The 12,515-nt window shown below is 39.6% G+C and overlaps 1 protein-coding gene across 1 annotated transcript in view; it reads left to right on the forward strand.

Moving 5' to 3' along the window:
- The first annotated feature begins 3,110 nt into the window (after window positions 1-3,110).
- Window positions 3,111-12,515, forward strand: part of PSMC6 (proteasome (prosome, macropain) 26S subunit, ATPase, 6) — a 17,809-nt gene continuing 8,404 nt past the window's right edge. Inside the window, exons 1-6 of the mRNA XM_006872372.1 lie at window positions 3,111-3,237; window positions 4,143-4,222; window positions 4,321-4,360; window positions 4,588-4,640; window positions 6,531-6,598; window positions 6,840-6,954. Coding sequence (XP_006872434.1) covers window positions 3,111-3,237; window positions 4,143-4,222; window positions 4,321-4,360; window positions 4,588-4,640; window positions 6,531-6,598; window positions 6,840-6,954 — 483 coding nt within the window. The remainder of the gene's footprint in view (window positions 3,238-4,142; window positions 4,223-4,320; window positions 4,361-4,587; window positions 4,641-6,530; window positions 6,599-6,839; window positions 6,955-12,515) is intronic.

A 12,515-nucleotide genomic window follows, 5' to 3' on the forward strand; every position in this document is an offset into this window, starting at 1 on the left:
AAGGATGTCATGCTGGGTAAGGTGGAGGGTCAGAGAAAAAGAGGAAGACCTCTAACGAGATGGATTGGCCAGGTGGCATCATTGATGCACTCAAGTGTGGCAGCGGTAGTGAGGTTGGCCCAGGATCGGACATTGTTTCGTTCTGCTGTGCATGGTGATCGCTATGAGTCAGTTCCAACTCGATGGCACCTGACAACAACAATATCAGTCAGTGTTTCTCTGCTGTTCATAAGGTTTTCAGTGACTAAATATTCGGAAGTAGTTCATCATTCCTTCTTCGTAGTCTGTCTTCGTCTGGAAGCTCATCTGAAATCTGTCTACCATAGGTGACCCTGCTGGTATTTAAAATACCAGTGGCACAGCTTCCAGAATCACAGCAACTCACAAACCACCACAGTATGACAAACTGACAGACGAGTGGTGGAGAAACAGCTTTAAAGATCCATTAATAATTGAAACATGGAATGGAAGCATACTCAAAGTACCAGGGGCTACCAGAAGAACACAGTCTTGGAAGAAGTACAGCCTGGATGGGATGCTCTTTAGAAGGGAGGATGCAAAACTTAGTCTTACATTCTTTGGACATGTTATCAGAAGGGACCAGTCCCCAGAGTAGGACATCATGTTTGGTGAAGTGGAGGATCAATAAAAAAGTGGAAGACCCCCAACAAGATGGATTGACATAGTGGCAGCAACAATGTGCTCAAGCCCAGCAGCAATTGAGAGGATGGCAGAGGACCTGGAAGTATTTCATTCTGTTGTGCATAGGATCTCCATGAGTTGGAACCAACTCAGCAGCACCTAACAACAACAATAACAATTTAATCCAAAGATTGGTGGTTCAAATCCATCCAGTGACACAATGGAAAAAATACTTGGCAATTTGCTTCCATAAAGATTACAGCCAGGAAAACCCTATAGAGCTCAGTTCTATTCTGACACAAACAGGGTCATCTTGAGTTGGAATCAAATTAATGTCAGTGAGTTTGGTTTTATTTAGAAAGTTGAGTGATTTTACTGGGACATTCTCCAGGTACAGTGCTGGGAAGAGGCATAACAATAAGGACCTGTATCTCAGAAACTGGGATCATTACTACCCTTAATGGAGTCCTGATGTGTAGGATAAGCACTGGACTGCTAACCACAAAGTTGGCAGTTAAAGCCTACCAGGTGCTCCTCAGAAACCCTGTGAGTTGTAATTGAGTCACTATGTGTTGCAACCATCTCTACAGACCTTAACAACAACTATTACCCTTAATATAAACAATATATATGTAAATAATAACTTAAAACAACACTCTTTAGTTCTTACTACGTGCCAGATGATGTGTTACCAGCTTTAGGCACATTATCTCATTTAGCACTAGTCTTAGTTATCCAAGTGCTGTTGTTGTAAGTGCTCTCAGGTTGGTTCCACCCCCTAAGGACTCTGTATTGGATTCCCAAGGAGTGGCTGGTGAATATGAACCACTGGCCTTGTGGTTCAAACTAATCTTGCTGTGGAGTGCTTATCCTAAAGCACTAGACAAAAACATCACAAGTGGATGGCTGTAACAAACAGAAATGAATTCACTCACTGCTTAGGGGTCCAAATTCAGTGCCAGCTTTTTTGTTTTAAGAGAAGGCTTTTTCTCTTTTTCAGCTCTGGAGAAAGCTCCTTGTTTCCTTTCATCTGCAGCCCCAGCATTTCTTGGGGATCTCCATGCATCTTGGCGTGGATCTTCTCCTGAATTTAGGAGCTTCGCAGTGCAAAGGGCACACTCCACTCCTGGTTCTTCTTTCTCAGTGTCGATAGGCTCCTCTTTCCCTGCTCACTTCTTTCTCCTTTTATCTCTTGTGAACTAAAAGGGGATGCACACCATCCTCCTGGGATCCATATCCCTTACATGGGATTAGGGTCATGATGGTCCTGGTGTGACATGGTAGGACCACAAGGTCAAGTTCAAACCCACTAGCCACTCCTCAGAAATCCTATTCAGGGTTACTATGAATAGGAACTGACCCAAGGGTACTTGACAACAATTTAACATCCCAACCTTATTTTGAAAGGACACAATTTAAGCCCTAGCATTTCTCAAGACAACTCTAACAAATAGGTACCATTAGTATACAGAGATTTAGAGAGAATAAGAAAATTTTCCCAAGCCACAGAAATCTTAAAGCAAGTCTGACAAATAAAAAAATACTGTCCTGACGGCATTTAACAACAACAACCTACTTCAGTATCTTTATCTTGTGCCTCACATGTCTACAACCTCTCTTTCGGTTTCACTGGCCTTCCCTCTCTTCCTAGAAGCGAGCTAAACAATTTTTCACCTCTGGATCTTTGCGCTCACAGCTTTCTCTGCTCAGAATGTTCTTCAGTTTGTTTTTTGGCTGGCTCTTCGTCTCAGATATCTGCTCTAAATTAGTTCTGCTCAGTTTACTCTGCATTATCATCGTAGTTTAGGTTCATCACAGTATGTACTACAGTCTGAAATTTTAAAAATCTATTTTTTATCTTCATAATCAGCTGTACACTTAGTACCTCATTCATTGACTGCATTAATTAAATTGCCTACTGCTTCTGTACTTCAAGATACTGTGCGGGCTGTGTGCTATACCAATAGACCATCGGTGCTATTTTAAAATATTGCGTATCCCTATTTCACTCTCATTTCAGTTTATTACACTATCTATGTGGTTCCAACGAGATGGATTGGCCAGGTGGCATCACTGATGGACTCAAGTGTGGCAGCGGTGGTGAGGTTGGCCCAGGATCGGACATTGTTTCGTTCTGCTGTGCATGGGGTCGCTATGAGTCGGTTCCGACTCGATGGCACCTGACAACAGCAAGAAACGTGGTTCCGGGACAGCAGTAAAAGAATCGTTATGACTCTCAGATGAAAACCCGAAATAACAACTCCTGCTTTACTCAGGTTGGCCTGCAGGGGACGGTGTGGCTGGAGGCCTCCTTCGGTGCACGTTTACGCCCTAGGTGAACCGAGACACAGAGGTGGGAGAAGTGGAGTAGAGAGGCGGGGCCAACCGTAGGGGCGTGTTCGACCATGAATACGCCCCTTCGGGAGGCGCTCCTCCCTCGCCCCGCCCCTTCCCCCGCCCGGGCGGCCATGGCCATTCCCAGCATCCCCTATGAGCGACGGCTTCTCATCATGGCGGACCCTAGAGATAAGGCACTTCAGGACTACCGCAAGAAGCTGCTGGAGCACAAGGAGATCGACGGCCGTCTCAAGGAGTGTGAGTACACCTTTCTTTCCACATAATCGTGTACCTGGACCCACTTCTGCTTCTGACAAAAGGAGGCCTTTGGCCGAGCCCGAAAACCTAGCCTAGAGGATGGGAAGGCCTCGGTCCAGGGACAAGGCGCTTTGTCATCCGGCCCTGAGCTTCCGAAAGGAGCGTCTGTTCGGCCGCGGAAATGGCCCAATGTGGGCCGGGTGACAGAGAGAACATCCCGGTTCTGAGATGGAAGTGGAAAAGGACTAAAGGAAGAGTGGGGAAGAAGTGGGCCAGGATTGTTTCTCGGGTTGGAGTGGAAGAAGGGCAGCGCCGCTGAAGTCCCGGACTCAGGGGAAGAGGCTTGAGTCAAAGCTCAGCAGTAAATGAGCCCTGCACAGTTGGCTTGTAAATGGAATTAAAATCCGGATGCCTAGTTTTAAGAATAGAGTCCTTTGGTCTAATAACTATCCTCGTTCTATCCTCTTGTTTCGTGTTGTATTTTATCAGGCAGGCACGTTTCCATTACCTCCTGAGCTAAAGGGGCCCTTAAGATTTTTCATAGTGCTCATTTCATTGAAAAGCTGGAACGAGTTCATTAAATCAGCGAAGACCATGACCACATAATTCTATGGAGAGCTCATGTAGGATAGAACAATTGATCATTCGAATTTGTAATCACCATCTGCTAAGAATGTGATTTAAAATGTACTTAAATAGCGAGTGTCCATCAAGGAACTAAAAATGCCGTGCTTTCTCAAATGTTTGGTTTTTAAACATGTAACATACTCATGACACACAGTCATTTATTTTGTGGTTTGATATCCTGAATATAAAAAAGTGAAATAAACATAAGTGAGGTGCAAATGTGATACACTCATTAAGACAATTCTTTAATTAAAACTCTTTAAATTATGTTATTTCAGTAAGGGAGCAATTAAAAGAACTTACCAAGCAGTATGAAAAGTCTGAAAATGATTTGAAGGCCCTACAAAGTGTTGGACAGGTAGGTAATGGTGTTTGGAGTTTACAGGGTGATGGTAATTTTGTTTTGCCTTTTTAGTACTTGACAAAAAGTAATGCTTTTTTTTCTTCCTTTCTTAGATTGTGGGTGAAGTGCTTAAGCAATTAACTGAAGAAAAATGTAAGTAGATTCCATTGTTAGTACAGGAAAAAAAAGAGTTGAACACACATAAACACCCCAATTTTGAAAGCACTTATTAATTTAATGACCATGATGAAGGGAGATGATTTTGTTGTATAGACTATATTAAGCTTTCAACTCTTCTTGAAGGGCAACTAAAATTGAATACAGCATTGATGTGTATATATTTAAATGTTATTTCATGTTTTTCCATTTCCTTCCTCTAGTCATTGTTAAAGCTACAAATGGACCAAGATATGTTGTGGGTTGTCGTCGACAGGTAATACTTTATATTTGTATGTTGTTATATGCCCTCGAGTCGGTTCTGACCCCTCATAGCAGCCCTGTATAGGGTTTCCAAAGAGTGGCAGGTGAGCTTGAACTGCTGACCTTTTGGTTCAAACCAACCTTGTTGCCCAATGTGTATCCTGCAGCTCACACCAGGACGCCAAATAATAGTTATTGTTGAGTACTATCTAATCAGTTCTGATTCACAGCAACCCTGTATAGGGTTTCCAAGGAGCAGCCTCAATTCAAGCCATGGGCTTTGACTCCTGTATTCTTCATGTCTGTTCTATCACATTGCTTCAGTCAGCTCTAAAATCAGTTGTTATCAAGTTGCTTCCAACTCAGTGACCCTATAGGATTTCCAAAGCTGTAATCTTTCCAGAAGCAGACTGCCACATCTTTCTCTTACGATACACCTCTTGAATTTGAACCGCTAACTTTTCAGTTAGAAGGGAAGGCTCCTATTTACTCAGATTAGAATAGACAAACTGAAATAACTATGTTCCTTTGCAGTCATTAAAAATCCCAACAAACTGGGTTGAATCATTCACCATGTACTACCCCATTCAGTCTGTACTGCCCTGTTCTTTAGGAAGCATCTAAGCAGAGCATTCTTTTAAATTAATTAGACGTGCTTTCTCTGAGTATTTGTATCATGGTCCAGTATTAAAGCATGTATATGAGAATGGAATTGAGTTTAAGGAATAAATCTAATCTTAGAATTTTACCTAACATATAAATGGAGTGATAGTTTCTAAATCAAAATATTAGTCTATCAAAGGACTTCAAGCGCCATTTGCTTGCAGTTGGCATTTCTAAGATATCTCAGAGTTGTATGAGAACAACAGAATATTTGAAAACTGGAAAACATTAGAAAAGCCTGAGTGTATGTTCTCTAAAAGATGTGAACGTTGCAATATCTTCACATGGATCTCAATGTCTCTTTTCTAGTGTCTCACCTAGCAGTGGGTTTTTGTTTTTTAAGCATAAACCATTTTGTTAGACCTAGTGTTTTGCTTCTCTCCACTTCATTTAAATGCAGCTAAATCCTGTAAAAAATGATCAGTAATTTATATGATTTTAAAATGCCTTAAAGATTTACAGCCTCAGAAACCCTGTAGAGGGTCGCCATGAGTCTGAACTGACTCCACGGCACATAACAACAACAATAAAACTGTAGTGGCAAGATAGTTATATTTAATAGTTTTAAAAGGATCAAAAGAAAAAGTAACTTCCTTAGTTGAGAGGTGAGTCCACATGGTCTAATCCAGGGCTAGCTAAATAAAATGCCCTGCTTAGAGAAGCCAGTACATTGTTTAGCGTGACTTTAGTGGAATGCCTGGTGTGTAGCAAAGGCAAGAGTGGTGGTTGCTGGGGGTTTTGTTTTGTTTTTAGCATTTTGGTAAAAATCTGTTAGAAACAGTATATTTTCCTCTGCAGTAGGACACATTGTTTCCCAAAGTTGTGGTTTTTAAAGATTTTCCAGTGGCCAAATCTTTAAAGCTCCTCCCCTTCCTTCCTCCAATCAGGAGATTTCTTTGTATCGTTTCCTAAAGTCAATATTCTACAGCTCCTAGATCAAAATAATAAGCAAAACTATTAAATAGTGAACCTTTGAAAATCCATTTCTTCAAAAATAAGACCATTTCTGCCTGATCTCTGTGTCAGTGATGCCTATTTCACACTGAGATTGCACAAAAGGGTATTCTTAGGGATAGATAGAAAGAACTTTAAATTAGTACTTTTGTAATCCCATATATTGGCATGGTGTGTTCTCTGAAGGATAAAAGTGATTTATTTGGCTTCTAAATATTATGCTCTTGTTAAGTGTTTTTTGTCTTTTTAAAATGTTTATGTAACGCCTTTTGTTTTACAAAATTAGCTTGACAAAAGTAAGCTGAAGCCAGGAACAAGAGTTGCTTTGGATATGACTACACTAACTATCATGAGGTACATTTTTTATTCCATTTAGTTTTACTGTTATTTTCATAGGAGGAAGGTCTTATTCAAAATAAATGCTCTTGATATCACTGTACTGAATTTTTTTCCCTTTTACTAATTTCTAATTAATTTGAGCGTGTCTTCATAAGCTCACCTGTAAGTATTTACATAGTGAGTCATCTGTAATGGATCAGTAGGCTCAGAGGAAATAACATCTTTTAAAAGAAAAATACATATTTTATCATTCCAGATACTTGCCTAGAGAAGTGGATCCATTGGTTTACAACATGTCTCATGAGGACCCTGGGAATGTTTCTTATTCTGAAATTGGTGGATTATCAGAACAGATCCGGGAATTAAGAGAGGTCAGTACGGTATGCTTTGTTTTCTGAACTTCTTTGAAATAAGTGCTGTTTAGTCAGCACTTAGGGACTCTATGTACAGCAGAACAAAAACAGTGCCCATCCTCATAACCATTGCTATGATTCAGCCCATTTTTGTAGCCACTGTGGCATCCATCTCATAAGACCCTTCGTTGACCCTTTAGTAAGCATGAGGTCCATCTCCAAAGACTAGTCCCTCTTGAGGACATGTCCCAAGTGTAAGACGAAGTCTCTTAATCATTGCATCTAAGGAACATTCTGGCTGTACTTCTTTCATGACAGATTTATTTATTCTTCTGGCAAGTCCATGGTGCTTTCAGTATCTTCTTCAATATCATAATTCAAATGTATAATTAAAATTCAATTCTTCTTGTTAATTATCCAATTTTCACATGAATATGAGGCAATTGAAAATACCATGGCTTGGGTCAGACACACCTTAGTCCTCAAAATTATGCCTTTGGTTATTTTTTGTTTTGTAATACTTTAAGGAGGGCTTTTGCAGCAGATTTGCCCGATGCAATTTGTTATTCATTTTCTTGATTTCTCCTTCTATGAATGTTTATTATGGATCCAGTTAAAATTAAATCCTTGACAACATCAATCTTTTCTGTGTCTTTCAAGATGTCAGGCTGTAGTCTTTGATATTCCTCAGTAAATGCTTCAAGTCTTCTTTCCTTTTAGCAAGCTAAGTTGTCATCTGCATATTGCAGGTTGTTAAAGAGTCTTCTTCCAATCTGATGCCATGCTGTTCATATAGTCCAGCTGCTCAGATCTTACTAATTAATAAATAATGCTGGTTTTAAAATGCCTTAAGGGAGAAGTTGAGTGAACATGACTTTTTTTTTTTTTTTTAAATAGTGGCTGCTGAGTATTATGTATGTAATCCTATCTTGTTGATAAAAGAACAACTGAATTTTTAGCTATGAGAGTAGTTGTTAAGTGTCATCATGTCAATCCTGATTCATAGTGACCCTATATAGGGTTTCTAAGGAGTAGCTGGTGGGTTTGCACCACCTACCTTTCACTTTAACAGTTCTGTGCTTATTCTACAGCACCACACTATGACAGTTATTGGTACTTAGTAAATTGGATAATTTGGTTAGAAAAATTTATACTCTTTTTGAAGAAATGAAAAACTAAGATAATTGATATAAGCCAGTGCCCTTGACATTTGTGGTTTTGATGATCATAAGAGGGTCTGAACACATTTGAATAATGTATATGATGTCATTTGCTCTGTAAACCCCCCCTCCCCGTTAATGCTTCCCAGCCTTACAACAGAGTAGTTTGCCTGTGCTTTAAATATATTATTATAATAAAGCTGTTTGCTCCTACTTAAAAATATTGGCTGTAATATAGAAGTGCCTTAAATGTTAAGCTTTTAGGAAATAAATTGAAATCAACATTGCCTTGCCTCTTAGCTATTTTCTTTAAAACATTACAGTGTTTTATTGATTTCATCTTAATTAGACTGGAAATATTTAATAATGAGGATAACTGAATATCTTGTTAAATGCCATTGAGTCATTTCTGACTTGTAGCTGCTGTTGGGTTTGAACCACTGACTTTATGGTTGCCAGTGCTTATTCTGCAGCATCACATCATATGATTTAAGCTAGCAGTTCTTATATTTCAGCATATTATTGTTTCTAATACTCTTTATTTAAACATTATTTAAAATATATACCCCTAGGCCCTCTAAGTGGTTTTGATGACATAGATTGGAAGTGGGGCACAGGAATTAGCATTTATACAAACATTTCAGGAAATTTTGAAAATGCATTGTTCTTTGACATACTTGAGGCAAAATGCTGGCCCAAGTTTCAATACAAGTCTATTTTTCTCATCTTGTATTTAATAAAGGACACAAAAGGAAGAAGAAGTGTTTCATGGAACTTCTAAAACTTGCCTTTTATAGTGATTTGCTGCATTAACCCTCAGAGCAGAATTTAATGTTTCCTCCCCTTTTCCATATACAACAATTTAGAATATTTGTCTTAGTCCTAGTATAGTGCTGCAGATTAATGTGCTGGACTGCAGAGCCGGTTTGAATTGTAAGATCGGCGGTTTGAAGCTCACCAGTCGCTCCTCAGAAACCCTGTACAGGATCACTATGAATCAGAACCGACTCCACAGCACTTAACAACAGCAGCAGCAACAATCACATTTTGGAGTCCTGGTGTGGCACTGTGGGTTAATGCATTGGACTGCAAAGTTGGTTTGAACCACAAGGTTGGAGGTTCAAGCTCACCAACTGCTCCTCAGAAACCCTGTACAGGGTCGCTATGGGTCATAATCAACTTGATGGCATTTAACAACAACAACAATCATATCTTATAGGTACAATGATTTATTAGAAGTTTATCTTTCAAGTTATTAATACTGTAAATCATTTCAAAAGTTGGACAGTTAAACCCTCAATTTTTTCATTCTTGGCAGTTTTCTTCCCTTGAATTAATTTTGGTGAGATACTGAAAGTAGAACATATTTTTTAAGGCTGCTGTGGTAAAATGTGAACATGAAAAATTTTTTAAACCTTTTCTTTTAGTGGTAATTAACTTACCAAATCCATTCTCTTATTCTGTAATTATTATATTTCCAAATGTAAAGTAGTATTGATCTTTTGATGTATTTTTTTAATATAACTGGAATTTTTTTTTAATTTAATTATATTTATTTTTTGACATATAACAACGCTGTATCATGTTCCTGGAGGGTTTTCATTGAAGTATAGGTTTACAGCCAATAAAATGAACAGATTTTAAGTGTAGAAATCAATTGTGTCTTGATAAATTGCTTACCTACTTAATCACCATGTCAAGTATGTGTGGTTTATTAAAACATTCATTATTTAAAGTTTTAGATAAACCTAAAATAAATAGTAAGGAGCTCTGGTAGCGTAGTGGTTATGAATCAGGCTGCTAATCTCACGGTCAGCACTTCGAAACTACCAGCTGTTCTACAGGAGAAAGATGAGGATTTCTGTTCCTGTAAAGATTTACAGCCTTGGACACCCTGTACAGGGTCGCTATTAGTCGGAACTGACTCCACCTTACATCACCACCACCAAAAGCTCTGGTAGTGTAGTGGTTATGAATCGGGCTGCGAACCTTAAGGTCAGCAGTTTGAAACTACCAGCTGTTCCATGGAAGAAAGATGGGGCTTTCTGCTCCTGTAAAGATTTACTGCCTCGGAAACCCTGTACAGGGTTGCTTTGAGTTGGAACCGACTCCACGGCACATAACAACAACAACAACAAAGAACAAACAAGATGGCGGATCGGGTGGAAGTGCAGTGAGGAGCTCCCTCAGCAACAGCACCGAATACTGGACCAAGCAGACTCAGGAGATGGTGCCAGAACTCTGAACCACACATAAAGGAATATTTAGAAGGTTGGAAAGCTTACAGCTAGGGGAATTTGCTTTCTAATTCAAGATGCTCAGCTGCTTCTGGAGCTGCCATCTTGGGTGCGACCAAGCAGGGGAAGGATCAGAGCAGCTACATATGCCTGACAGAACTGCAGAGATAAAGGTGTGGACATGCATTCTGGTTACTAGAGGGGATGCCTAAACAAGTGTACACCCCAACCCTGGAGGGTTGTACTATGCATGCGCACAGATGTCAAATTTAAAGTGACAGTTTGCGCTAAAAACCAAATGGCAGTGCAAAGTGGCCACAGCCGGCCCTGAACTGTTGTTCCTCACTAGGAATAAGGCCTGAACTTGGATTGTGGAGTGGGACAGGCAGACTAAAAAGGAAATAGGCTGAAAATTAAATCTTGAGTTATGGCACAGTGACCAAGTGTGGCATCTTGAAATTTCTCAGGAAGAAGAGTGAAAAGGGAAGCCCACCTTCTGATCACATCTACCTGGAGGCAATCAGAAAGCATGAAAAATACCAAAATACACACCCATTTAAGTATTAAGGCCACAGATAACTCCTGAGTATGCCTAAAAATCAGAAGCAGTTGACCATATCAGCACATGTCCAGAAATGAGATAAAGTGACTGAGGCAAATGAGCTGGAAGTAGACCTACTACACTCCATCCTGGAAGATGGGTAGGCTTAGGAAATGCCTAAGAAGGAATTCAGAAAAGTGATTATAAAATGTATCAAAACACTGTACAGTGGAGTTGAGTAAAATAAGTCAGGAAAGCGCTACAGGAACAGTCAAATAGATACAGCATTGGAAGCATTTCAAACCCTACAGAAAGAGGTCCAAACGATTAATAATAGAATATCAGAAATGGGCAATCCATTGAAAGGGCAAAGGAGTAGAATTGAAGAAATAGAAGCCAGAACTATGAGCTAGAAGATAAATCTGTCAACACTACTAAGATAGAAGGACAAACACAAAAAAGGATAAAAAAAAAATCTGAAGAAAGCCTAAGATTTATGTTGGACAACATGAAGAGGAATAATAATAATTATTGGCATTCCGGAACAGGAAGAATCACACAAGTCCACAGAGGAGATAGTTGAAGAGCTTCTGGAAGAAAATATTCCTAACATCCTGAAAAGTGAAAAGATAAATATTCAGGAAGCTCAACGAACCCCATGAAGGATAGACCCTAAAAGACGATCACCAAGACATATAATAATCAAGCTCTCCAAAATCAAATACAAGGACAGAATCTTGAAAGCAGCTAGGGAAAAGAGAAATATAACATACAAAGGCAAGCAAATCAGTTTAAACTCAAATCTCTCAACAGAAACCATGCAGCAAGAAGGCAATGGGGAGACATATATAAAACCCTGAAAGAAGAAAACTACCACCCAAGAATCCTCTACCCAGCAAAGCTGTCAATCAAATACGATGGTGTAATCAAAACATTCCAGGATAAACAGAAGCAAAGAGGCTTTGCCAAAGCCAACGCTGCTATGAAAAACATCCTAAAGGAAGTTCTGTGGACTGAGGACCAACAAGAACAGACAGCAACTACAGAATGACGTACGTGGCAGCATCACCCTGAACTCAATCGACAAATGGAAGAGTCAATAACAGAATAAAATTATACGAACAGAGGATCTGGGAGGTTAGTCTATGGTCAAAACAATTATAATATGAAAGAAGGTCAACAAAGAGGAAGAGAGATCCAGGTGGTGGGAAGGTCAGGTAAATTACAGGATAAAATAGACTGTCTTAAATGGAGGAAAGAGTTAATGGAATGTAAGGTAACCACAACAGTGGGGTTGGGGACAGCAGTACAAGAAGGGGAAGGAGGTAGAAGAACAAGATAGATAGGGGGACATTGAGACAGGTTTGCATGGCCTAAGTGGGACAGGTAAATAGTAATGCATACTCAACCTTGGAACCACAGGGCTCTGTAATACACAGGGATCTAGGCATAGTTTGAAGAGGGGAACTAATACTAAAATGCTTGGCTGTCTTATGAATATTGGCTTCCCTTGCCTACTATTGTAAAATATACGCTTGAATGGGATAGAAAGGAATGTTGGGAAACATGATTACAGAAAACTTGTAAGCCCATCTTCAGCCTATAACTGATTAGAATACCTAAAAGGGGTTCTAGAACTTG

The sequence above is a fragment of the Chrysochloris asiatica genome, unplaced genomic scaffold (genome assembly GCF_000296735.1).
Source record: "Chrysochloris asiatica unplaced genomic scaffold, ChrAsi1.0 scaffold00194, whole genome shotgun sequence".
NCBI lineage: Eukaryota > Metazoa > Chordata > Mammalia > Afrosoricida > Chrysochloridae > Chrysochloris > Chrysochloris asiatica.